Below are 27,407 nucleotides of genomic sequence, written 5' to 3'. Positions count from 1 at the left end.
GATCAGAGAAGCAGGTTAGAGGTGTGTAGAGGTCGAGCTAATCGACGAGCACAGTCTAGCTTTTACACCCAAGCCTACATCTAACCTGACAAATATACAAATGAATTAATTAGCTGGAAGGCCAGGCAAGAAGGTGGAGTCCTGGGACATCCTGTTCTTTTGCATTTTCAACGAAGGGCAGGGCCGATCAAACCGTTTACCATGTGCAGCGAAAAGTAAGAGACGCGAGAGTTACGTGTGGCAACCATACAGCAAAGGAGATGTGGAAGGACCAGCTGAGGTTGGAAGACAGCGTGACGGAGAAATAAAAGTAGCAAGGAAGAGCAGACAGCAAATGGGAGCCAACACCCCCAACCCAGAGTCAGGTCCCAGATCCTTTTTACTTTTTCTAAATACTGATTGATTTAAATAATCAGCCCACAAACTCCTGTGCAGGTCATAGGACAACTTGCTGAAGTCGGGTCTCTCCTTCCGCTATGTGAGCACCAGGGTTTGAACTCAGGTCTTGGTGGCAAGAGCCTTTACTTGCTGACCATTTTGAGGGCCCATAATTCAGATTCTTAAGCTGACAGTGAAGAATGTTGAGAGACAAACCCAGCCTTCACCGGATACATCTCAAACTGGTGTTAAACAGCCCAGAGGGAGGTTGCTACTGCTAGACTCTCTTTCACCAAGGTGATAATCTGCTCAGCTGGGCGTGGTGGTACTCACTGTAACCCCAGAACTTGGGAGGAGGAGACAAGAGACTCAAGAGTTCAAAGCTAGCCTGGGCTACTGGGTTAAAAAGTAAAGAAAAAGAAAGTAGATGCTGAGTGTTGGTTGGTATGTGCCTTTGATACCAACACTTGGGAGGCAGAGGCAGGGGCAGGGGCAGGGGCAGGGGAGGGGAGGGCAGGGGCAGGGGCAGGGTCAGAGGCAGGGGCAGGGGCAGGGGCAGGGGCAGGGGCAGGGGCAGGGGCAGGGGCAGGGGCAGGGGCAGGGGCAGGGGCAGGGGCAGGGGCGGGGCAGGAGCAGGGGCAGAGGCAGAGGCAACCCTGCTCTACAGAGCAAGTTCCAGGCCTTGTAAAACAACAAAATAAATGAAAGTATTTTATTACCACTCATTTGGTAATGACTGTGTGTGTGTGTGTGTGTGTGTGTGTGTGTGTGTGTGTGGTGAATCCACATGTGTGTAACCATTCACATGTAAACAGAGGCTAGAGGAGGATGAAAGGTACTGTTTATCACTCTCCAGGTTATTCTCTTGAGACAGGGTCTCTCTCTGAACTTGGAACTCTGCTGGTGGCCAGCAAGCCCCAGGGACCCTCTTGTCTTCTCCTAGGGCTAGGGCTAGAGGTATGTGACCATGATTGTACAAGGACTCTTAGTCACTGAGCCATCTAAGTGGCTCCCCAGGCCACTATCAATGGCCTTTTAAATATCCTTATGGCCTCACGACATTATTATACAGTTGTATTAAGTTGACACTTTTCTCTTGAGCTGGTAACTTTCCTTTTAAACAAGGTATATGGGAAACAGGGGACCTGTGACAGTTCATTGAAGAACACTTTTTTCTTTCCTGGTAACCCTCAGTGATAGAACTCAAACATTGTGCATGATAGGCCAGCACATTTCAGCCCCTCCCTGGGGATTCTAGGCAGGTGCTCTCCCACTGAGCCACGCCCCCAGCCCCTCACTGGGGGATTCTAGGCAGGGGCTCTACCACTGAGCCTCGCCCCAGCCCCTCACTGGAGGATTCTAGGCAGGGGCTCTACCACTGAGCCACACCCCAGCCCCTCACTGGGGGATTCTAGGCAGGGGCTCTACCACTGAGCCACACCCCATCCCCTCACTGAGGGATTCTAGGCAGGGGCTCTACCACTGAGCCACGCCCCCAGCCCCTCACTGGGAGATTCTAGGCAGGGTCTCTACCACTGAGCCACACCCCCAGCCCCTCTCTGGGGGATTCTAGGCAGGGGCTCTACTGCTGAGCCACGCCCCCAGCCCCTTTCGAAGAGATTCTAGGTGACTCTGCCACTGAGTCACAAACCCAGCTCTTCTACCATCTGAAAAATAAGGCATTTGTTTGTGTCAACCAGATGTCACCAGCATCTTTGGTGCTGTGCTGGTTGGAGAAAGTGTCTTTGAATCATAACAAGGTCCCACCCTGCTGCACAAAAAGTAGATTTGGTCTTAAACTACTGGACAAAATTTGTGAATTAAAGCCTTCAGGGATGTCAGGGAACCAGAAAGAGCCTGGCCGCTGTGCTGCTCTGCTGGAGTCGCATATCTGCTATGGACTGCTAATGTCTAGATAGTTATACAAGGAAGAAGTAACCCCCTGTTCAGGTTAAACCGCTGTCATTTGGGTTTGTTTTGAAACAATTAAGCTGACATCCTAATGAGTCCAAGTACATGAGGTAAAAAGGAAGTAGATATTCCTGTGTGGAGAGTTCAGTTGTGGGATGCAGATCCTGTAGCATTGGCTGAGTGGGACATGGTAGGTGGCTGAGACTCCACAATGAGCTCAAGAGCAGATGTGGTATTCTGGGGCAGGCCTAAGGCAAACTGCCCTGTTCTTCTGCAGCTGAGGTAAGAGGATGAAGCTAGAAATACTGGTTTTGGAATCGCATATATGTATGCATATATGGCTTTATTTTTAAAGATTGTGTGTGTCAGTCACTTGGGTGTTGGTGTTTCTTTGGTTGCTTTTGCTTTATCTTTGGTCTTTTTGGTTATTGCGTCTCCCCTGCCAACCCCCAATCCCACCCCTGGAGCTGAGGCTGGAACCCAGGACCTTGCACTTGTTAGGCAAGTGTTCCACCACTGACCTAAAGCCCCAACCCCTTTATATATATTTATGTAGACTTGTGGGGGAAATGTGCTCATTTTAGGAAGATAAAGATTCTGCTAAGGAAGTGTCTTCTCTGGACCAGCAAGGAGTCCCAGTGGATGAGGGTGCTTTCAGCCGAGCCTGATGCCCAGAGTTCTAGCTCTGGGACACACACACACACACACACACACACACACACACACACACACACACACAGAGAGAGAGAGAGAGAGAGAGAGAGAGAGACAGAGACAGAGACAGAGACAGAGACAGAGACAGAGACAAAGAGACAGAGACAGACAGAGACAGAGAGACAGAGAGAGACAAAGACAGAGAGAGAGACAGAGACAGACAGAGAGACAGAGAAAAAGAGAGATAGAGAGACAGAGACAGAGAGACAGAAGGACAGAGAAAGAGAGAGAGAGAGAGAGAGAGAGAGAGAGAGAGAGAGAGAGAGGTTCTTCTTGGCACACGAAACAAACAGAAGACCCTGAGGTGACTAAGGTGGCTGAAGTCCTCATGCCCATGTGCACATGCATACATCATGTAGACACATATGAAATACAACAATAATAATAACAATAACAACAACAATACTTAAATAAGAGCTGGGTGTGGTCCTTAATATAACAACAGCAGCAGCAACAATGACAATAATAATAATGATGATAAAAATAATAATAATACTTAAAAAATAAGAACTGGGTGTGGTCTTTAATCCAGGACTCAGGAGGCAGGGGCAGGGAGATCTCTGTGAATTCAAGGCCAGCCTGGTTGACACAGTGAGTTCTAAGGCAGCCAGAGATAGAGACCTGGTCCTTTGGCAAAAGTAACACAAAATAAAAGGCCAGCACTTATAGGCAGAATCATGTCAGGTTTTTACAAGAGGACTTTCAAGATATTTCCTGCTAAGCATTAAGATAATCTGATTTAGGGGCTGGAGAGATGGCTCAGCGGTTAACAGCACTAGCTGCTCTTCCAGAGGTCCTGAGTTCAATTCCCAGCAACCACATGGTGGCTCACAACTATCTGTGATGGGATCTGATGCCCTCTTCTGGTGTGTCTGAAGACAGCGATAGCATACTCATACACAAAATAAATCTTTTAAAGAAGGATAATCTGATTTAAGACTGTTTTAATGGTTTAGCTTATTTTTAATTATGTGTATTTGTTTGTGGTGGAAGGGTGATAAGGGGGTAATGTTCACAAGAATGCTGGTGTCATGGAGGCCAGAGGCATCAGATCTTCTGGAGTTGGAAGGATGGAGATATGAATGGTGCTGGGAACTGTACTTGGGTCCTCTGTAAGAGCATTTTGGTTTTCAATGCTGACATCATCTCTCCAGCCCCTCAGGAAGCTCCTTGTCTGTAACATAACATGGGCATTCAAACTGGATAGTCTTTGGGGGGGGGCTGTCCCCTTTACTGGCGCCTCAAGCTTCTGTGGCTCAATGACTTGCCCTCAGTGATGACAGCCAAGACTATCGCTAGATGTCCCAGGCAGGTGGGGAGAGGGCAAGATCACTTGTGTGAGAGTCATATCTAACTAAAGAGCACATACAATGGGCCTACAATCTCTTCTTGGACCATAATGCCAACAAGATAGGACAGTGCATGTGCTGGGCTGAGTGTATCTAGAACACTTTCTGGCCATCTTCAGTTTTCTCTGCTGACCTCTTGTGTCTTCCTCTCTTCAACCCCAGACAGCCAGAATAGTGTGTGAGCTGGAGAGATGGCTCAGGGGTTAAGAGCACTTGCTATTCTTACAGGGGTCCTGAGTTCCGTTCCCAATACCCCCATCACTTGGTAGGCACAGGCAGGCTGACTCGTGAGCCTGAGGCCAGCCTGATCTATATCTTCAAGTCAGTCAGGGCTGTATTCATTTAAAAAAAATTAAAGGGGAGGGGCTAGAGAGGTATCTCAGAGCTTTAGAGCCTTGGCTCCTCTTCCAGAGTACCTGAGTTCGATTCCCTCACCCACAAAGCCATTTGCAACATCCGTCACTCCAGTTCCAGGGGATCAGATGCCTTCTTCCAGTTTCCACACCAAACACACAAGTGGTGCACACGCACACACAACACCCATACACATAAAACGAATCTTTTGAAAACTGAAGTTAAAAAAAAAAAAAGAGAGACAAAAATCAAAGAAAGGGAATTCCTCCTCGTTTGTGGGTCTCTCAGCTACAGCGGCAGGCTGGGAAGGGAAGCAAGTAGACATAGGAGGGGGTGGGCTGTCCCCCCCTAGGGTTTAGAAGCTGACTTGTCAAGTGTTCCAGTTGCATTTTGCTGCTTCGGGGCTCCTTTCTGCCTCCAAGTAAGTGTGTTGTCTGTGAGAAGCTTCTGGGAGCCAAAGAGATAGCTCAGTGGTTGAGAATGCTTGCTCTGTTTTTTTCCAGAGGACCGGAGCTTGGTTAACTACCCAAGATCAGTGGTTCATAACTGCCTATAACCCCAGCTCCAAGGGGATACAACACCCTACTCTTGTCATCCATGGACACACATGCGCGCGCACACACGCATACACACACACACACACGTACACAAATAGATCTTTGAAAAAGCAAGAAAGGAAGGTCCCATTCATAGCGCTCTTGATTCACTGAGCTACGAAGGAAAGCGAGAGAGCCCAGTGTGATAACGCACACCTGAGATCCCAGCTCATGAGAGGCAAAGGCAGGAGGACCAGGAAGAAGGTTATCCTTGATTGCACAGCAAGTTAGAGGCCAGACTGAGCTCCATGAGACCTTGCTTCTAACAAAACACCACACCCAAGGGGGGATGGTATAAGAGAAGGAAGCTGGATACGACGGCACACACTTGTCATTTCAGTACTTGGGAGGCAGAAGGAGGAGGAGAGGGGAGAAGGAGGGGGGGAGGAGGAGGAGGAGGAAGAGGAAGAGGAGGAGGAAGAGGAGGAGGAGGAGGAGGAGGAAGGGTCACGAGTTCAAGACCATCCTGGGCTATATAATGAGTTGGAAGTCAGTCTGCATAGCTGAGAATATGTCTCAAAACAAAACCAAACAGTGGGAGAAGATGGTGGGTTTTTCCTCCAGATCTTGTTACTCATTCAGCCCAACAGTGAAGTGCAGAGAGGGGGAAGAGGGAGTGTTTTCTGTTATCTTTTTTGCCGTTGTCTCTAAGAAGATCAACCGTGACACTTTATGACCCGAGTCCAGAGATATCATTTAGATTGCTAGATGGGTCGAGTAAGCTCAGATAGGAGGGGCTCAAATTAAATAATGCATACATTTAAAATTTTCCCCTGATTCTAGCTTTTCCGGGTTCCCCCCCTCGTGATGGAAGTTTCTGGACTGTGTGCATGTCCCTGTCCCACCCATCCCTGAGATTTCAGGAAGGAACGCAAACACAGTCACAAAAGGTCACCATCTGGTCAGCGGAAAGTTTTCGATATGGTGGCAATGCCATTCTGGAACTTCGGACCCGGTTCTGGCTGTCAGCCATTTCTGGTAACCAGAGATTGGCCTGGGGTGGTGACGGAGGACAGAGTGTGGGCTGGATGCATGCAGACAGCATGCTGTGCACCCTCGTGGAGGTAAGAGAGACACGGAAGGTGGACACTCACCGTGGACTATCACTCCACTAGTGCGTGAACAACCGAAGCCAAAGCCTGAACAGGAAGTGCTGGGATCCTCGAGATCTCACTTCCTGTGAGCTGTAAGTGGTGTTTTTAGGAAGTAACCAAGCCCATGCAAGAATTCTATCTTTTCCAGGGCAACTAGCCCAGGCTATTCCACAAGTCAGGACAACGGGAACAACCCAGTGTGGTGAATCACTCCTGTAATCCTAGCTCTGGGGAGGTGGAGGCAGGAGGATCAGAAATTCAAGGTCATCCTTTCTACGTCGTCGGAAGCTCAAGGCCAACTTGAGCTATGTAAAACATTGTCTTGAAACCAAAAAGGTCCAAAGTTATCCATCACTCAGGAGCTAAGGCACTTGCCATCATGGCTGATGGCCTCGGTTTGATTCTCCAGGCTCACGTCATGGAAGAAAAGAAGGGAACCCCACAAGGTGTCCTCTGATCTCCACCCATTCTGGGGCACATGTACACTTGTGTGCATACCTACCCACATATAAAAGTAAATAAATAACATACTACAAACTAAAACCAAAGAACTGTGGAAGGCCGCGAGAGACGGCCCACGGAGTAAAGTACTTGCCACAGAAATGTGAGATTCAAACATGTGAAAATATTGCTAAACGTCCCTTCCCTGGGAGACACGTAAACATCTACCCTCCCTCCTGAAGTCCAGATGACAGACCAATAAATGAAGGAGATAATGAAGGGTAAACGGAGATTCCACCAGTGTTCACACAGGAGAACCAAAGAGCTTCTCAGGTTTATTTACAGAGCAGTGGTGGTTATGGGCAAGAGTGTAAGTGAGCTTAGGGCAGATCTTAAAGCACCTACAATTAGGGCAGAATCGCACACTAGTTGGAAGGCCTGGCAGGGTGTTCTTGTGAGGGTCCCCCTACCTCCTTCAGTGAGAGGAGGTCAACAGTCAACAAGCCCAGCAGTGGCGATCTTTGGCAAGCAGGCACTGCCAAACTCATGAAGATGGTGACAGTTTGACCAGAAGGATAGTCTGTCCCACAGAAAGCCTGAGTAAGAACCTTCAGAGCCCATGGGCACCATGGCACACGCATCTCTAATCCCAGTGTCCGTCCCGTGAGATGGGAGACTGAGTTCACTGGGCGGCAGCAGCAGCAACAGAAAAAGGGGTAAAAGGTGAATGCTGGAAGCTGTTCTCTAGCACCCGCATGTATGCTGGGGTACACGCACAGCCACTGTACACACAATGGTGTGCGTACACATATGCATCGTGTACACACAAGATTCTTTTTCTCAAGATGGGGTTTCTCTGAGTAGCCCAGGCTGGCCTCAAGCTTAGAGATCTGTCTCCCTCTGCCTCTCAAGCGCCATCCCCACCACCACCTCTGGCACTACACACACAAAAAAAATTTTTTCCCTAAAGATCAAGAGGTTGAGGCGATGGTTCAGCAATTAAAAGATTTGCTACCTGAATGTGAGGACCAGGTTTAGATTCCCAGAACCTCAGTGGTGTTGTGATAACCACTTGCAATTCCAGTGCTGGAGACTCGGAGTAAGCTGGTTAGGAAACAGTAGCTCTTACCTGCAGTGCCAGCTCTGTGTAATCTCAGAGGGAAGATGACCAAAAGTTTGTGGCTAGCCTGAGCTACACAGAGGAACCCTGACTTGCAAAACCTGTGGGGCTGGCAAGATGGCTCAAAACAGCTCAAGGAGCTGTGGAAGCCGGCCTGATCCATGAACTTGTCTTCTGACCCCAACACCAGTGCCACCCCCCCCCAAAGTATTAACAGCTACATACATTTTAAAACGTGCTGCATGACCTGATTTTGTTTTGAATATAAATACACATACGCAGAGAAAGTTTTCTGCCACATACAGTGAACTGTAACTTGTGGGCGGTGGAAATAGATAGTTGTAGTTCTGCTTTTTTTTTTTTTTTTTTTTGGTTCTTTTTTTTTCGGAGCTGGGGACCGAACCCAGGGCCTTGCGCTTCCTAGGTAAGCGCTCTACCACTGAGCTAAATCCCCAGCCCCGTAGTTCTGCTTTTTTAGTGCCTGCAAATTTTCTACCACACACACGTACATCACTTCTGGAAAAAAAAAACCAAAGGATGATTACTGCTTAGAAGCTGAGTAAGCAACTCTGTGGCTAGAGTGCTTAATTAGCATACATGAAGCCCTTGGTTCAAGGCCCAGCGTTGCATTAAATTGGTCATGCTGACTTAAGCTTGTACTCTCAGTGTGCAAAAGATGGAGGTAGGAGGATTAGACATTCAAGGTCATCCTGGGCTACATAGTTGTTTTGGGTCTAGCCTGGGCTACATCAGATTGTCAAAAAAAAAGGGGGCAGGTATTTTTAGAGCCAGGGTTGTCTGGGACAGAAGAGACTTCCTGGGCTAGCTATACCCAGCACTCATTTGTTTTTTTCCCCCAAAGGAGGAAAATTTTTCGACTCGTCATACTGAGTTAAAATAAACACTTTTGAAAATTGTGGAAAATTTCAAACAGACTCGTGGGCAGACAAAAACATTTTCAGTGGACACCCATGTGCCCATTGTCCTGCCTCTGGGGACTGCTCATGGCTACCATGGGCATCTTTCCTCTTCTCATTTCACTTTGAAGGAAGTGCCAAGCCCCATATGAACCACTTACCCGTATGTCAGCACCATATTAGGACTTTAGGACTCTCGAGGACACGGCCACAATACTATGTAGCACGCAATGCACCCAAATTAATAAAGTCCCATAAGATCATCAAACATCCACCCCACTGGGTTCCCCAGATCATCTCAGGAGTGCACTATGTGAGCTTTTCTTTTCACATCATCTCTGCACAAGGGACATGCAACGCTTCTGCGACGTCCTAACAATTTTTAGTATATCTGCTGCCAAAGTGAGAAAACAACTTTTTGAAAGAGTTTTATGCTGCAATCCACACTGTCCTGGAACTATGTAACTGAGGCTGTCCTTGCACCAACCATCATCCTCCTGCCTCAGCATCCAAGGTCCCTGCTGAGTTTACACATGTGAGCCACCACACATGACTCAAGAGAACTTTAAGTCTTACACTTACTATTTTGTGCATGTACATGTGGTACCCACATATCATAGTGGGGGTAGAGAAGGCAGAGGCCGACTCAGAGTTGACTCTTGTCCTCTCTCATGTGGGCTCCAGGGATCAAACTCAGGTCCTCAAGCTTGGCTGCAAGCCTCTTCACCTGCTGAGCCCTCTCCATGATCCTGAGCAAACTTTTATCTATCTACCTGTCTGTCTGTCTACCTACTTCTCTCTCTTCCTCTCCCCCCCCTCTCTGTCTACCTACTTTTCTCTCTCTCTCATCTATCTATCTTTCTATCTATCTATCTATCTATCTATCTATCTATCTATCTATCTATCTTTCTATCATTTATCTATCATCCATCTGTCTGTCCAGTTATCATCTATCAATCATCTATCTGTTGACTGCCTATCTATCTATCATCTATCTATCTATCTATCTATCTATCTATCTATCTATCTATCATTTATCTATCATCTATCTATCTATCTATCTATCTATCATTTATCTATCATCCATCTATCTGTCCAGATATCATCTATCAACCATCTTTCTGTTGACTATCTATCTATCTATCTATCTATCTATCTATCTATCTATCTATCTATCTATCTATCCATCCATCCATCTATCTATCTTCTTACCTACCTACCTACCTACCTACCTATTTGATTTTCCAAGACAGGGTTTCTCTATGTAGCCCTGGTTGTCCTGGAACTCAGAGATCCACCTGCCTCTGCCTCCTGAGTGCTGGGATTAAAGGCATGCGCCACCAGACTCAGTAGTGAGAGCCAAGTTTGATTTCCATACCAGGAGCTCACAAGCACTTCTAACTCGAGCTCTGGGAGACCCAACATCTCTCAGGGCACCCGAGAGTGAACTTTGTGTGTCTGTGTTTGCACCCAATGTATGTGGGTGTGAGTGCAAACATGGAGGCCAGAGGTCGACTTTGGGTGCCACCCTCAGGTGTCACTCACCTTGTTTCCTGAGAGAAGAGCTTCTTTGATGGCTTAGAGCCCACCAATTCTAGGCTAGGCCAGCTGGCTAGCAGTGAGCCCTAGGGATCCTCCTGGCTTCGCCTCCTCCTCTGGGCTGGGATTAAAAGTGTGAACCACTGCACATGGCTTTTTTGTGGACTCTAGGGGTCAAACTCAATCTTCTGTTTGTTTTGTTATATTTCTGTTTTTCAAGACAGAGTTTCTGTGCATAATAGCGTGGTTGTTCTGGAACTTGTTCTGTAGACCAGGCTGGTGCCTGCCTCTGCCACCAGAGCACTGGGATTAAAGGCAGGTGCCACTATGCCTAGCCAAACTCAGTCTTCCTTCTCACTCAGCAAGCACTTTACAGTGTTGAGCTATCGCCATATCCTTAATTTAAAACATTATCACGGGCTGGAGAGATGGCTCAGTGGTTAAGAGCACTGACTGCTCTTCCAGAGGTCCTGAGTTCAATTCCCAGCAGCTACATGTTGGCTCACAACTATCTGTAATGGGATCTGATGCCCTCTTCTGGTGTGTCTGAAGACAGCTACAGTGTACTCACATACATAAAATAAATAATTCTTAAAAACAAAACAAAACGGGGCTGGGGATTTAGCTCAGTGGTAGAGCGCTTACCTAGGAAGCGCAAAGCCCTGGGTTCGGTCCCCAGCTCAAAAAACAAAACAAAACAAAACAAAACAAAACAAAACAAAAACGTGCTTTCTAGAGTGTTCTTTCTGTATGCCTTGCCCACAGGCTGTTCAGTTTCCTTCACTAATATTGAGAACGGTGCGCAGAATATCTGTATCTTCCACATTCCATCCCACAGCTTCTGTTGCTTATTCTATTCTACCTTTGGTCCTTTTTTTTTTTTTTTTCTTTCTTTTCTATTTTTTGGAGCTGGGGACCGAACCCAGGGCCTTGCACTTGCTAGGCAAGCACTCTACCACTGAGCTAAATCCCCAACCCCACCTTCGGTCCTTTTAATTCTTTAGCCAATGTTAGCCTGATGAACTTTGGGGGTCGTTTTCTTCATTAATTCCAGCAACGCTTCAATTAGCTCTCTCATGCAGGGACTACTTCATTAGGTCACAGGATTAGTTCTGGAGGACAAATCCATCAAAGAGAGCCACAGCCTCTTATACACCTCTCCTAACTGGTTAATTCTTCACGACATAATATGTTTGTTTTGAAACAGTGTCTCCTGTAGCCCAGGCTAGCCTGAAGCTAGCTTAGTGGCAGAGGATGACCTTGGACTTTTCATCCTCCTGCCTCCGTCTCCCCAGTGCTGGATCACAAACACCCTGCAGAAACTAACTGCTCCCTTCCTAACCATTTTCTAACGAGCCCCCTTTCTAGTCAGTTCTAGACGCAAGGGTCTCTCTGGGCTCCTTATCTGAGGAGCTCTTTGTTATTTGAGTTCTGTTCTAGGGCCGGCTTGTTCCGGTTTTATACTTCGGTGTTCAGTAAGGCAGGTCACCCTGTTACTCTGTTTCAGAATGTTCTGGTTTTCCCCATTATCGTTCTCGATGAACTTTCACATTTTAGCAAGTTTCCCAAATAATTCCCTTTGGGCTGTGGTAAATTCACTTGAAGACTGTCATCTTTTATATCAAGCTGTTTAAATGTACGGACAAGCCATTACTCCCTGCTTATTCAAATCTTACCTTTTTGCTTAAAGTGTGTGTGTGTGTGTGTGTGTGTGTGTGCGCACGCACACGTGCATGTGTGTGCATTCGTAGCACCCTGCTTCTGTCAAGGTAAGAGCACAAATGGGCAGAGTCCATTTCTTCTGTCTACCTTTGTATGGGTTCTGGGAATCGAACTTGGTACACTAGACTTGGCAGCAAGCTACCTTTACCCCTGAGCTCTCACTCCAGGTATTTTCATTTATCCACTTTTAGTTTTAGATTTACTTATTTTATTTTTATATGTTGGCTTGCCCGTTATGTCCTGGGCACCATGAGATCAGAAGAGGATGTCAGATTCCTTGGGAACTGGAGATACAGATGTTTATAAACCTTTGTGAATCACGAAGGTGCTGAGAACCAAACTTGGATCCTTGACAGGAGCCTGTGCTCTGATCTGCTGAGTCAGCTCTCAAATTCCCCTTTTTACAGAGACTTTGGAAGATGTTGGTTTTATTGATTGATCTGATAGGGATTTAGGGTTCTCTATTTGTGGGGTTTGTCCTGGAGTTATCTAATGATTTAGAGTTATCTATTTGATGCTAATTCCACTGCCCCAAGGACAGCTGCCTAGTCACACACTCAGGACTCACATGACTTCACCAGAACCTTCTCCCCATTTAATTTGTAAAATACAGGTGAGGGCAGATACAGGATAGAAGGAGGCCTGTCATTGGACTAGAAGGAAGAACGGGCAGGAGAAAAGTTTGAAGGAAGAGGAGAGACAGGAGGGACAGAGAGGCAGCCGCGGTGGAGAGAAAATGGAAGCTGGTGTTAAGATTCCACTCTGGGTATTTACAGGTTGTTATTAATGTTCTTAAAGGATGGATGTCGGGGGTTGGGGATTTGGCTCAGTGGTAGAGCGCTTGCCTAGCAAGCACAAGGCCCTGGGTTCGGTTCCCAGCTCAAAAAAAAAAAAAAAAAAAAAAAAAAAAAGGATGGATGTCTATTGGGCTTTGTATGTTTAGGTGGGCAATTATATCTTACCAATTGGGTCAAAGGTTATTGTGTTGTGTGTTCTTTCATGTGACGATTTGAGTGTAGGAAAGTGTGCGGCGGCTGGAGACACTGAGCCGCCGCCACGGAGTTGGGATGTGTTTCATGTGTTTGTTTCTGCTAAGATATCTAGCAGATATCTTGGGGCACCACAGTGCTGGACCTAGAGCGGGTAAAAGACTGTTTTTTTTTTTTTTACTGTTTTTTTTCCCCCCTCAGGGCTAGGGACCGAACCCAGGACCTTGAGCTTCCTAGGTAAGCGCTCTACCACTGAGCCAAATCCCCAACCCCTTATTTTTTTATAATTTTACAACAACATATATATTTCTTATTAAAGTTAGTCCCAGATGTATAATGGCTTTCCTTTCCTGAACACAGACCTCAGACTTGGTATGCGCTTATCCAGGGCTCTAATGAATTAGGTAAGCACTCTACCACATGAACCACGTCCCCATATTATGATCTTTTACTGCCACTATTGACGTATTACTTACTTCTATTTGGTGTTTCTGATTTTTATTTATGTGTGTCTGTGTGAGTGTGCGTGTCACGATGTGCGTGTGGAGGTCATGGAACAACCTGTGGGAGTTAATGCTCTCCCGCTCTTATGTGAGTCCCGTGGATCAAAACAAGGGCCTCAGTCTCGGCAGAAAGGACCCTTACCTGTTAAACCATCTTAACAGCCCCCTTTCTTTCTTTAAACGTATATATGTATGTATATGTATGTGTGCACATACATTGTGTACTGTGCATATGCTTGGTGCTCTTGGATACCAAAAGGACTGCATCAGATCTATTTTCTTGGAACTGGAGTTACAGACAACTGTCAGACAACATGTGGGTCCTGGGAGTCAAATCCAGGACCTCTATAAGAGCGGGAGTGCACTTAACCATTGAGCCATCTCTCCGGCCTTTTCCAATTCTTAACAGAGTCTTCTATATAGCCTAGGTTGGCTTTGAACTATGACCTTGAACTCCCTGATCGCCCCTGACTTTACCTTGTAAGTGCTGGGGTTATAGGCACGCACTATACCTGTCTTCTGTTTGTTTTTCTAACTAGGCATAAAAATATCTACTGCTTGAGGGGGTTTTGTTGCTTTTGTTTCTGGAGACAGGGTCTTGTGATATAGCCCAGGCAGGCCTTGAACTTGGATCTTCCTCCCTCTGTCTCCCAAAGGCGGGTATTGCAGGGCTGTACCTCCAACCTCTGTATCGTACCTCATCTCTCAAGCTACAATTCCTTTCTTCCTTTCTTTCTTTCTTTTTTCTGAGACAGGGTTTCTCTGTGTGGCCCTGGATGACCCAGAACTCACTCTGTAGACCAGGTTGGTCTGGAACTCTGCCTTCCAAGCGCTGGGGTTGAAGGTATGCACTCACCCCGCCCTCATTATTTCTAATTGGTGCTCTCAATTCTAAAAACCTGCAGAGCACTGCCATCGATCTTTCTGTACTCTACATGATGCCTCACCATTATTTATTATTGGTGGTACAGGTGATCGAACCCTTAGGCTTGCAATAAACTTAGACAAGTGCTAAGCCACTCACCGGGAGATACTGGATAAGAACTCTACTGCTGAGCCATGCCTGTGAACCCCTTCCCTGGGAGATCTACTGCAGACTTACACCCCCAGCCTTCTTAGCTGATCTATTAGTGTTCCTAGATGACCAACACCTCTTTTTCTCTCTGTCAGCCCTGCATCAGTGTCTATTGGAGCCTGGGAGTTCCGGCTCCCAGAGTAGACTGCAAGATCAACAGAATACCAACCTCACAGTCTGGGCATTCTGCATCAGTACACTGTCAGGGACACAGCAGATGCTCAGGGAAAATGGAGTGACTGGAGTCTGGGGGATGGCTCAATGGAAGTTTGGATTCCAAGCCTCCAAGTGAAAATTCTGTAATCCTGGTTGGAAACAGGCAGATCCCCAAGATCCATCTCTGACCTCCATACTTGGGTACACACATGCAAACACATGATGCACATGCTAGGGGGCACACACACACACACACACACACACACACACACGAGGAACTTAAGGAATGGGTAGCATAATGGAATTCCCACTTACCGGAGACTGCCTTTCTTTGTGACTGGTCATGGTGGCTCCCCGTGACACCTTGGACTCCCACCCACCCAGGGCATTGTGGGAAAAGGAGCATGTATAAAAGACAGAGCACACAGAGGGTGTGGGGGAATATAAGAAGCCAGCTCTAGGATCATGAGTCTTTTAATATATTATTCTGAAAAGAAAGGAATTTAAAAAAAGTTCCTGACAGCTCTTTTTTTTTTTAATTTAAATAAATACCCCGCTCCCCCCTCCACCCACTTAAGTTCTCCCTCTTCCCCAAACATCCCACCCATCCCTGGCTAGACCCTTACCCCAGAACTAAATAAAATGCCTGTTTTACAGCAGACCACACTCACTACCAAATTCTGGGAAAACTATAAATACTGTCACTGTCTGGGCCTCTCTGCCTTCTGACTCTGCTCCGAAAGCAGCCGCATTCCTCCCTCCCTTTGGCTGGGCAAGGATAGCAGAGGTTTTCAGGCACTGGCCTTGGGGAGAGTGCAAATTTAGCCTTGGGTCTCCACCTCCTGCTCAGGAGTAGGTCAGAAGGGCCCAGAATTGCCCTCCAGACTAAAATAAATAGCAAAATAAATACCCTTCCCCACTCCCCCAGGCTCTCAATAAAAGAGCTAGTTTCCCTGTTACTCCAGTCTGTCTCCTATGTGCCCCACCCCCAGCTTCTTCCAAACCCTTCCCTACTTCCCCCATGGAGATCTCCACCTTGGCCTTCACTTCAAGAGGAGTCTACACTCTTCCTGCCAACGTCAAGCAAACCCTCCTCCTCCCCCAAATTGCTTGGGCTGCTGCTGGCACCCCAAGCCCCCCATGATGGGCCTAGTAGGAACCTTTCCTCCCACTTCTCCATCTCTCAAGTCTTAAGTAGACCTGGGCAGGCCCCTCCCCTCCCAATCCAGGCGTCCCAGCCGCCCCTGTATTCCTCAAATGGCAGTGTCCCAGAGGACCGTGTGCTGCCGCCGGCAGGGCGGGGTACCAGACTTGCGGGGTTCAGGGCCCCGCCGCCAGCTGGGGAGGATAGGCATGCTCTCTTGCTTGCAGAGCCCCCGGTCGGGACGGTGGCGTGCCTTGATCTCCTTGCACACGCAGCGTTTGCGCTCGATCACCTCTAGAAGTTTGCCATCGCGCTCCCGGGCCGGCTGGGGTGGCAGGGGCAGGGGCAGCACAGGGTGTGTCTGTGTAGGGAGCCCCCAGAGAGAAAAAAAATATGTGGCACAGGGCGGGTCAAGGACCTTGTGATCAAACCAACAACCTATCTCAGAAGCAAACCCTCTCCCAGGCTGTGGGTGTGATGGGCACAGGGTTCTACCTTGGGCACCCTTTCCCCAGTAAGGCACTTTGTGTTAGACTAGACTTGCCTGACCCTGAGGAAGGAGCCCTTTAAAGACCTGTCTTCCAACAAAACAAAAAGACACAAATGTGGGCAAGCTCGGGAGTGGGAGAGAGACTGGGTGGGGGTGAGCATATAATCAAAATGCATAATATGCATATGAAATTATCAAGGAACATATTTAACTTAGAAGAATAAAAGATCTTATGGTGCTAGGAACGTGGCTGACAGAACAGGTGACGATAAAGAGTGCTTGTCTAGCACTCACCAAGCCCGGCTTCGAATGCCCAGCCCCTCCTAAATCAGGCCTTGAGGCTCATTCTTGTAACCCCAGTGTTCTGGGAGTGGGACCAAACTCGTCTTCAGCTACACAGGGAGTTGGAGGCCACTCTGGAATATATTCGTGAAACGCTCTAACACAAAAGCTGGGCTATGCATTGAATCACAGCTTTTAATTCCAGTATTTGGGAGGCAGAGGCAGGTAGATTTCCATGAGTTAAAGGCTGGCCTGATCTGCATGAGTTCCAGGACAGCCAGGACTATATGACTCTGCATAAATAAATAAATAAATAAATAAATAAATAAATAAATTTTTAAAAAAGAGCAAATATTGGGCTGGAGAGATGGCTCAGCGGTTAAGAGCACTGGCTGCTTTTCCAGAGGCCTGGGGTTCAAATCCCAGCAACCACATGGTGGCTCACAACCATCTGTAATGGGATCTGATGCCCTCTTCTGGTGTGTCTGAAGACAGCTACAGTGTACTTCTATATAATAAATAAATAAATTTTTAAAAAAAGAGCAAATATCAGGTTGTGGTGGCACACGGCTTTGATCCCAGCACTGGGAAACAGAGGCCAGCGTGGTCTACAGAGTGACCTTCAGGACAGAGTTTGCCCGGAAACACCAACAGTGACAAGGACAATGACAAGGACAATGACAACAAAAACTAAACTAAAAGCTAGTCTTTCTAGACCAGACATGAATTTTTCAAATTTGATATAGAAAGGGGCCTTTTCCTAAATTTCTAAAGATACCTGGTAGACAAGTCACTTCCCAGATTTGCCGCCACCCGAGATCCCGCTTCTGTAAGCACGTAACCAAGTAGCCCATCAAGGAAGCTATTAGCCTCCCTGCCCTCAGTCCCTGTCCCCGTCAGCCCGTGCAGGTCACACTGGTCAGTCTCCCAACTGACTTTCTTTTCTTTTCTTTCTTTTTTCTGTTCATTTTCCTTTCCTGCGTATTTACTAACTCCATTTAAAAAAAAAAAAAAAAACCACTATTTCACTCCTCTTGTGATGACACAGCCACAGTTCAAGGAGGTCGGAGGGCAACTTCTGAGAGTCACTTCTCCCTTTCCTGTGTAGGTTCCCAGGCTTAAACCCAGGTCATCAGGCTTGGCCGCAAGCACCTTCACCCATTAAACCATTTCACAGCCCACTTTTTTTTTTCTTTTATGATTTTTCCAATTTATTTGTGTATGTGTCTGCATGAGTATGTGCTGTGTGTGTGGCCTTAGAGGCCAGAAGAGGACACTGGATCCCCCGGAGCTGGAGTTACAGACAGTTGTGAACTGCACAATGTGGGTGCTGGGAATTGAACTCAGGTCCTCTGCAAGAGAACATGCTTGTAACTGGTTGGCCATCTCTCCAGCCCCCTTTCTTTCTTTTCAATAGGGAGGAGGACCTTGAACTCCCAATCCCCCTCCTTCCACATCCCAAGCTGGGATTATAGGTATTTGCCCTGTTCTCTTACTTATTAATTTGCTTTTCAATTTGGTATTTTGAGACAGAATTGCTGGCCTTCAACTCTAGATGAATTCTTGTCTTAGCTTCTGAGATCACAGAATACCATGAGTAAGTGTCTGTCTTTCTTTTTACATCCAAGCCTTCTTTTCTATCTGCTCCTCCAAAGATAAAAGACCAGATCTTACCTGGCTCAGGGCATCCCTGGGCTGGCTGCAGGGCCGAGGGGTATGGAGCGCAGCCTGACGGACTCCAGAGGTGGAGGCAGAACGGCCCAGGCGGTACCCTCCTGTGAAATCTAGACCCAAAAACCAAAGATGAGAAGAGAGACCCACAGATGCCTAGTCCCTCACCTCCCAGAGGACGCTGTGGGCCAACTGGTCCCCTGCCTCATCAAAGATGAGATGGAGATACAGTGTTAAGATAAAGGTCTTTAGGTTGGGCATGTAGCTCAGTAATAGAGCCCCACCTGGAATCCCCCAGTGAGGGGCTGGGGTGTAGCTCAGTGTAGAGCCCCGCCTGGAATACCCCAGGCTGGGGTGTGGCTCAATGGTAGAGCCCCTGCCTAGAATCCCCCAGGGAGGGGCTAGGGGCATGGCTCAGTGGTAGAGCACCTGCCTGGAATCCCCCAGTGAGGAGCTGGGGGCGTGGCTCAGTGGTAGAGCACCTGCCTAGAATCCCCCAGTGAGGAGCTGGGGGTGTGGCTCAGTGGTAGAGGCCCTGCCTAGAACCCCCCAGGGAGGGGCTAGGGGTGTGGCTCAATGGGAGAGCCCCTGCCTAGAATTTACCAGTGAGGGGCAGAAGTATGGATTAGTGGTAGAGCAGCTTGCCTTGCCTGTGGGAACTTCTGTGTTCCATTCAAATTACAAGAAATATTTTTCAAAGGTAGACATGGAGTTGATAGTGTGTCAGGCAGGGCAGTCCAAGGTAGACCCTGGAGAATTCCTGACCCACCCATCTCTGTATATGAAGTATGAGGGCAAGGTGTCACCTCCATTCCGGTGGCAGGCTGGGAAAGTCTGGCAAGGGACCGGCAGCGCTGTGCGGCTCCCTCCTCGATCATGGTGGATCCTGGCCAGCAGACCCTCTGCCCCCTGGCTCCTCACGGGAATCCCTGATGCCACAGAGCCCCTGTCCTCATGCTCGACTTTGCCTGGACCTTCTGTGCTGCCATTCCAGGCCCGGGCACCGTCCTCTTCTGCTGTGACAACAACAAAAAAAGCTCAGTGTCTGCATGGGGAGGGGCCTCGATCCTCAACATGGGTGGCCCTTCTGCAAATTACAACAGAGATGGGAAAGGATCTGCCTCTCATTCCCCCAACACACACACACACACACACACACACACGCTAGACCCAGGCCTGCCACCTTCTACCCATTGTTCCTATCCCCGGGGCTCAGAATCATATATAAGTGCACATTTATGTACTGTGTTCAGAAAAACCTTTTGGGGCTTTAGCTTTGAAACCTCTCCAGGTCCAGATAGGGTTAGAATGAACACCCTGGGAAACAGGGGCGCTGAGTCTCAATAGGGAGAGAATCCCAAATTCAGATCCCAAAGAGGCAGTGGGGGGGCCATTGAGTGTATGGAGTTGGGGGAAGGGCTGGATGTGAACTAAGCCCATCTCTGAGAGCAGACCTGGCAGAGCATTGCGTTGCCTGGCAACGGTAGGGGCCTCCCTCTCCTCTCACTCCTGTCTGGATAGGTTGCCATGGTAATGGCTGGGAGGCAGCTGTGTTTAGCTCCTAGTGTGCACACACTCACAAACACACACCCTTGCAGCCCGAGTAAGGGAGGGGCAGAGGGTGGAGCAGGATGAGTCCGGATTCTACCTCAGCCTCTATCCCAGCCCTTCCTACCTTTTCCTGAACACATTCAGAGACGTCTTCCTGCTCCATCCATCTGCTCCCCATCCCCATCTTTCTGGTCTCCCAGAAAACTTTCCAAGTCAGGACAATAGGTCTGTAGATTCTAAATACCCTCCTTCAAAATTTACCCCAACCGTAATTTTTGCCAAACCATTAGCAGCATCCCACACCGGTCTCGGCTCCTCACTCACTGTCCACTTCCTTCGCTTTCCGTCCTCCATATAGGACCTTCCTCTGCAGAGCCCAGCCTGCCCCAAATGTGGCACCCATCTCTTCTTCCTCTTCTGGCGTCCCCGCGCTGGCGATAACATGGGCACAGGAGATGCTAGCAAAGGCGCCCCCATCGGTCCCTTGCTCTTGTAGCTGGATCTTGACCATGGGGGATGGTGCCCCCATTCCACAGCCCTTACTCAGCACCCCCCCAGCCTTGAGACTGTCATAGGCAGGGGGTCTCTTGAGCCCAGCTGCTGTGGCTGGGTAGGTCCAGAGGGGGGTCAGGGGGCCTGCAGTTGGATCCGGAAGGCTGTGGGGGGAGGCCAGGCAGCTGCGGTGGTGGAGAACCCCGGCCGCTGAACCCATAGCCCCGCTGTGGGGGCTGGATTTCCCTGGGACAGGGGGCCTCGAACTGGCACACAGCATTCCGTGAAGAACTGAGATCTCCTCCGTCTTTGGCTCTCCAACACCCAGGGGTGGACCAGCTGGCAGGACCGAGTGTGTTGTTACTTTTACTGCAGAATACACCATGGTGTATGACACGGCCTTGTCCTTGGGGGGCCCGGGGAGCAAGGCTGCTGGGGCAGGGTGGGCTGCCGGTACCCCTGCTGCCTTGGGGCAGATCATGCTGTGAGAGTTGGGGAGCTCCCGCTCTCCCCGGGTCTGGCCAGAGCCCTGGGGTGGCAACGGTGTTGAGTGGCTCCGGGCTCGGCCTGAGGGTCCCAGCAATAGCAGGTTGGCAGCAGGAGGGGGAGGCGGCAGGGGAGGTGTCTCCCGCTCTCGTGCAGGCACTTGGGGAGCTGGGGTGGAACCGGCTGACTCCTTGGAGTGGCAGAGAACCGGAAGCCTCGAGACCCCATCGCCAGGGGCTCGTGAAGCAGACTTGGCTTGAGGGAAAGCCAGAAGTGGAGGCCGATGCTGAAGGAGGTTGGGAAAGGGTGGGGGTATTTCACAAGGGGTGGTCTTGGTGGGTGTCCCATCCCTCCGGCTTGGGAGGGCTGAAGCTGGACGGCGATGGGGGTGGGGGTGAGGCTGGAGGACATGAGGCTGTTGTGGAGGGGAGGGTGCCATCAATGGAGGAGGCCCGTTAGCCCTGCCATCTCCCGTCTCTTCAGGCAGAGGGTATTTCATCTCTTCATATATAGCCTCACTGTCTTCAGAGTCCGAATCGGCCGCAGCTGGTGGGGTTGGACCTCCACTTCCAAGAGGAGGTCCCGTCAGACCTCCTCCACTTCGTCCTCCTCCACGAAAGACATCCCCTACCATCTCAATGTACACGGGCTCTTCTTCCTGGGCACCTGCATCCAGGTCTCCAGCTATTCGAGAAGCCCTACTGAGGCGTTGCAAGGGCAGATTCCCCCCTCGAGGAGATGGGGCTGGGGCACAAGACTCATCGAAGGACACAGACAGCTGGGTATTGGGGCTTCGCCTGGGTTTCTGTGGAGGAACCTTCCGGCTGGACTCACGGCACTCAGGGGTTGGCTTCTGGGAGCCTAATAGGGTGGGAAAAAGAAAAAAGAAATGGAGCTTATGGAATAGAGCACCTAACAAGCCGGGTAAGAGCTCTACCACTGAGTCACGCCCCCAGCCCCTCACTGGGGGACTCTAGGCAGGGGCTCTACCACTGAGCCACGCCCCCAGCCCCTCCCTGGGGATTCTAGGCAAGTGGGCTCTACTTTTGAAATACATCCCCAGTTTTTTTTCCTGATTTTTTTTTCTCTTTTAAGATAGGATTTCTAAGTTGCCCAGGGTGGCCTTTCATTTCATAATAAAGGGGGAAAATTCCTTTCTAATCTCTTGACCCAACTTCAAGGACATATTTGACTATTCATTTTTTTCCACAACTCAGACAGAGCCCAGTTTCTTTTCTATAAGGCAGTCCACAGTCAGTCCGTCCGTCCGTCCGTCCTTCCTTCCTTCCTTCCTTCCTTCCCTCCTTCCTGTTTTGTTTGTTTGAGACAGGGTCTCGCCATGTAGCCTTGGCTAGCCTAGAATTCCGTATGTAGTTCAGAGCACTAGGACTAAGGTTGACCACCAGGGCCAGCTTTGTTTGTTTGTTTACTTTTGCTTTTTTTTTTTTTTTTTTGGAGACTGGGTCTCACCACACACCATAAGCTATAATCTTACAATTCCTACCTCAGCTGCCTACCAGAATCTGCAGTTCCTCCTCACCTTTGGGTCATTTCCTAACAGCTGCTTTTTAGGGAGTGTCTCCTGCCCTTGAATGGTTCATCTGAGGTCCATCCAAAAGAAACCCCCCATTTCTTTGGGAATGGAACCTTCCACTTCCTTGGCTTTTGCCTGAATGAACCCTCCCAGAGCCAACCCCCCACCCCACCCACCCCCGGGCTGGAATGGTTCCTGCTGTTGCCAGCTTCCTCTGAAGAGGGATGGGGAACAAGGTGGATGGGGAACAGGGTGGTCGTCTCACCTGCTTTCCTACTAGGCGGTGTCTCGGCCCCTGGCCCTGCCATACTGAGCTTGGTGCTGGGGTGTCTCCGCGGCTTAGCTGGGGGTCTCCGGGTGCTACTGTCCTCCAGGAGCCCTCCTCCACCTCCTCCAGGCCCACCACCCACACTGTCCATGCTGCCCACCGAGTGGCAGGAGAGCGAGCGTGGGGCCATGGCGCTGCGGCAGGGGTGAGGGGTGTGTTCCTGGGACGCGGGCATTGTCATGAAACCCATCCTGAGAGACCGTCGAAGCGAGGCAATGTCCCGCACTCGAACCCCAGGCCCTGGGACAGCCCCAGACCCCACCGGGCCTGTGGGGGCTGCTTCCTTACTGGAGCTAGGGAGAGAACACAGGACGGGGCAGAAGTTAGACGGCAAGCCTCTAGACGGCAAGCCTCTAGACGGCAAGCCTCTCTACCTTGCCATCCTCCATCTCAGGAGCACAGAACATTTTCAAGAGTACAACTGTTTTACCCAGTGAGGCAGATAGGAGCCTGTCGTAGGGACATCTGAAGGGTTAAGGTAGGAGTGTTTTCAGGTAGATTCTTTGGATTTAAGAAAAGCCAGGCAATGGGTTAGGGTCAGGGACAGCATATAATGTCAGAAATGAAAGAAATGGTGTATATATAAGACAGTGTCCCTGGTGCCAACTCACCACCTAACTAGTCCACAGCCTGTTATGTGGAAAAAGGTACAATCCAGGCAACAGCCACATGACAGACAAACAGCCACACCTGCCACTGTGGCTCCTTGCACATGCTGGCCCACCTGGCGTCTAGCCTCTCTTCATGCCCAGGTACTATGTACAGTGGCCTCTGTCACACCACAGGTCTCTTCTCCCAGAGGCAGGGTGTGATGTCTGAATCATCAGAGCCTCTCTCTCTCTCTCTCTCTCTCTCTCTCTCTCTCTCTCTGCTGCCCTCTCTCTGTCAGCCTCTTCAGCTCACTTCTATTCCCTTTCTCTGTCCCCGAGTTCTCCTCTGGGTGAGTGAAGGGGGGGGGGTGGCTGGCAGCGAAGAGGGGAGAAGCTGCTGTGGGGTGGGCTCTCATTAAGGCCCTGTCTACTAACCCTTTATTAGGGAGAGATCGCTGTAGTGATCGCTCTGATTAATCTAATTAACAGCAAGAATTAAACCCCACAGTTTCGAGGAGGGATGGAGAGAGCAGGGAGGTGGTTCTGACTCAGGCTCCAAGAGGCTGTGTAGTCAAGAGGGAAGAGAAGCGGGAAGAGGAGATGGGGGAAACAGCATGGGTGCCTCGGAGGTCAGGAAAAAGGGTTGGTGGAAACGCAAGGAGGAGGGGCATGGGGACTCCACCTGACTCTTCTGCAATACTTAGCCTATAAATCCTTTAACACACACACACACACGCACACACACACCCCTCTCTGTCATTTAGTCACTCCAATAGGAGACTGGTAGGGGATGACATAAATGCTCTTTGAGGTCCCTAAAATGACTCTCTCCCTGGACCCCGTGAGGATGGTGGGGCCTGCCCTTTCCAAGGTCAGGTGACAAGGGGAAAATCAGCAGCTAGTTCTCAAAAATAACAGAAAAAAAGAGTCAGGAAGGAGGGACTCGGGCCCCTAGGCATGGGGACAAGCCACTAAGGTTCTCAAAGCCGGAAGTCACCACTCTGGCTACCCTGTCTCCCGAAGGCAGGGACAAGGCTGGGACCAAGCATGTGCATTTGCAGCTAAACAGAAAATCTGTGGAAAAGAACTGTCTTTGATGACAAAGCTGACGAGACCAGCAAGGGCTGTGGCTAAGCGAAAGGGGCAGGTCTGAGTGCAACAGGCCATGGGTGGGACAGTCGAGGGCTCAGCCTTACCTCCTTTTGGCCTCCTCTTCTTTGTGCTGTCTCCACTCCAGCTTGGTTTTTCGGTAGAGAAGGTTCATGTCGTGGGACAAGAGGTGGGGGCTGAGGGGCCCTGCTTAATGCCACCAGGCCCGGGGGGCGGCCCTCCCTGGGTCCCGGATCCACTTGATAAAGGGAATGGGTGGAGAGAAAAAGAAGGATATGGTTGGGGAGGGAGGAATGAAAAAAAGAAAGAGGAACAGAGACATGATTTGGGTCTTCAGAAGAGGAAAACACAGGCACAGAATTTCCAGTACAGCTTAGGGGACCCCTCCCATCCAGCCAGCCATAGAAGTGTGTGTGTGTGTGTCCGGAATCACACACCCTGACAAAGGTGTTTGGAGCCACAGACACTGAGAGATCAGGTTGACACAGATTCCCATTCTGTGTAAATAGATCCTGAACCACCACAGACAGACCTCTCAAGCATACAGCAACTCTGTAGGGACACAGCATATTTAGACACACCACCAGCGACAGACTTAGATCTACAAACAGGGACAGACATAAAGGGGCACAGGTAAACACAAACCCAGGAACAACAAACACACAGACATAAACACCCACAGACACACCCACCGATACACACAGACCTCTAGCACACAAATCTGCTATGGAATTGGCCACACCTTCAGACAAGTTGTGCTCGGGGCCTACTTGCGTACATCACACCCAACCAGGGGGGGGGGCAGTTAGGCTTGCTACCCTCTTTTGGGCCCGAGGTTTAGTGGGGGGTTCATCAGGACAGGGTGGGGATGCTGAAGGAAGGATGGCGATACTGAGTTGGATAACTAAAATTCCACCCGTCCATCTACCTTCACTCTTTGGAGTCCCCGCTTTTCCAATCCTGGGCCTGGACCTCCGTCCACCTCTATTTGAGCTCTCTGGTCCCTCGGCAATGGTTTCTGCCTCCCTCCTCTTGCTGATAGCCCAAATCAATCTACCTTCTGTCTGCTCCAGGATTTGGGAGAACCCCGGCTTCCCCCTAGTAGTCCCGCCCCTGAATCCCACCCTGGCGGGGGCGGGGGTCTCCAGCCTGGCCCCATAGCAACCTTCTGTGCTGCGGCCTCCATACCTGCGCTTTGCGTCCCTTCCCCCAAACACACTCTCTCCCTTTCGCCTTCAGCTTCACGTCTCCTCCCTGGAGCCCCTCCTCACAGCCGTCCTCCTCCTTCCCCAGTTTGTTCCAAACCTGGCCTGCTTCATTCCCCCCCCCCTTTTTCCATCCAAGGGCCCCAGGTTCCCGGGGCACCCCCTCCTCTTCCCCTTGTCCTGCTACCCTGGGTGTCTCCGCCTCTCGCCCCGCCAATCCTCCCTACCCCTAGTCCCCCCATCACCACCTCCCCGCATGAAGCCTCCCCAGTTTCTACATCACCGTACCTGGCCTGCCGGGCGCCGGCCCCCCCATGCCGGGCTCCGCCCGGAGCAGGAGGAGGGAGGAGGAGAGACAGAGAGAGACCGGGGGAGCCGAACTGGGCCCTGCCGCAGAGACAGCCCCGCCTCCGGGTCCGCCCCCAGACCCGCCCCCGGCCCCAAACCCACCCTTCCACACCCTCCAAGGACAGAGCGGGAACGGCGGTGTGGCGCTGCACCAGGAGGTTGGGGTGGAGGATGCAGGGACTGCGGAGCGTACAGGGGATCTTGAGAGGAAGGTCTTGGGGTGTGGGAGTCCCGCTCCCCAGCCTTCGGGCGTCTGGTCCTCGCCAACCCGCGCCCCCTACTCAGCGGTGCTGTGCTGGGTTGGGTCTCCCAATCCCTAAGCAGAGCGGAGCGGGGTGCTCAGCGGCGCCCCCCAGCGGGAGCCTGGAGGTTGCACCCACCCGCGAACCCCGTGCGCCTTAGTGTTCCCGGGTGGGAGGCTGCGGCTGCCAAGCGGTGAGGCGGGCAGAGGGACTCCGAGTCGCCTGCCCCGAGATCAGCGCATCTGCTCAGCAGGGGGCGTGCTCCTTTGGCCTACCCCGGGCCGTGCCCCCACCCCGCCACCCCGCCCTAGGTGCGGGGAGGGATTGGCTTGGTGCTGGGCCTCCTCCCCTTGCAGCCTCCCAGGCGCCCGGACCTTGTTCCACCGTGTGGGGCTCAAAGTCTTCCGCACGTCCGCCCCCGCGGTCCAAGTCATCCCTTACTAACCTTTGACTCCGTGGGCGCCGCCCGCCAGGATCTGCGCGCACTAGGTTGGTCTGTACTGGAGACCACTACTTGGGAGTGGTTAGGGATGTGACCTCACCCCTCCCCTCCGTTAACCTTTTCTCATCAGCCCTCTGACAAATTCCTTGCTTGGATTAGCTTCAACACATAGCTTTGTGGTTGGGTAAATTGGCATCGAGGAGAACTCGGCTGTATCCTCCAATGACTGAAAAAAAAAAAAAAGATCCCTGCAAAATATGTACATCCTAATCCCTGGTACCTGTGGATGCTTTCAATGCGGCAAAATCTTTGCAGGTGTGCTATGTGGCTTCAAGCAGATCTCACTGCTTGTCTGAGCTGTGTCTCATGTCATACTTGCCTTGATTAACCTTACTGGAGGCCTGGCGCGCTGTGGCAGACACCTGTGATCCCAGCATTCCTCAGGTGGAATCGAGAGGACCTTCAGTTCAAGGTCATCCTCTGCTACACAAGTTCAAAGCCAACATGGCCTGCGTGAGACTATAAATAAAGACCTTAGGAAGGAAGAGGGTTGTAAGCACTTTGTAAATCAACAGCCCCATATAGGGATGCAGTCTGGAGGAGTAAGCGTATGTGGGAAGCTTGTTTCCTGGAC

The 27,407-nt window shown here is 50.2% G+C and overlaps 2 protein-coding genes across 6 annotated transcripts in view; one reads left to right on the top strand and one right to left on the bottom strand.

Annotated features, from left to right (window-relative positions):
- Zcwpw1 (zinc finger CW-type and PWWP domain containing 1) overlaps nt 1-27,407 on the top strand; it is a 218,144-nt gene that overhangs the window by 116,009 nt on the left and 74,728 nt on the right. The gene's annotated exons all lie outside the window — the stretch shown is intronic.
- On the bottom strand, nt 15,317-26,577 carry Nyap1 (neuronal tyrosine-phosphorylated phosphoinositide-3-kinase adaptor 1). Of its 4 annotated transcripts, none has more exons than XM_087578327.1 (7): nt 26,030-26,098; nt 24,623-24,774; nt 22,774-23,129; nt 20,321-21,835; nt 19,252-19,461; nt 18,449-18,558; nt 15,317-16,363 (listed from the first exon to the last, which is right to left on the bottom strand). In XM_087578327.1, exons 2-7 carry the CDS (start codon nt 24,688-24,690, stop codon nt 16,112-16,114), a joined length of 2,511 nt encoding a protein of 836 aa, XP_087434453.1. In that variant the 5' UTR covers nt 24,691-24,774; nt 26,030-26,098; the 3' UTR covers nt 15,317-16,111.

Source organism: Rattus norvegicus, chromosome 12 (genome assembly GCF_021556685.1).
Source record: "Rattus norvegicus strain SHRSP/BbbUtx chromosome 12, alternate assembly SHRSP_T2T, whole genome shotgun sequence".
NCBI lineage: Eukaryota > Metazoa > Chordata > Mammalia > Rodentia > Muridae > Rattus > Rattus norvegicus.
The sequence above is the reverse complement of the archived record's forward strand: the minus strand, read 5'-3'. Positions and strand labels throughout refer to the sequence as shown.

Coding starts and splice junctions, on each gene's coding strand:
- Nyap1 (XM_087578327.1), bottom strand. CDS start 24,690: ATGAACCTTCTCTACCGAAAAACCAAGCTGGAGTGGAGACAGCACAAA. Junction 23,130..24,622: donor GAAGAGGAGGCCAAAAGGAG/GTAAGGCTGAGC, acceptor TTCTCTCCCTAG/CTCCAGTAAGGAAGCAGCCC. Junction 21,836..22,773: donor ACCGCCTAGTAGGAAAGCAG/GTGAGACGACCA, acceptor CCACCCTATTAG/GCTCCCAGAAGCCAACCCCT.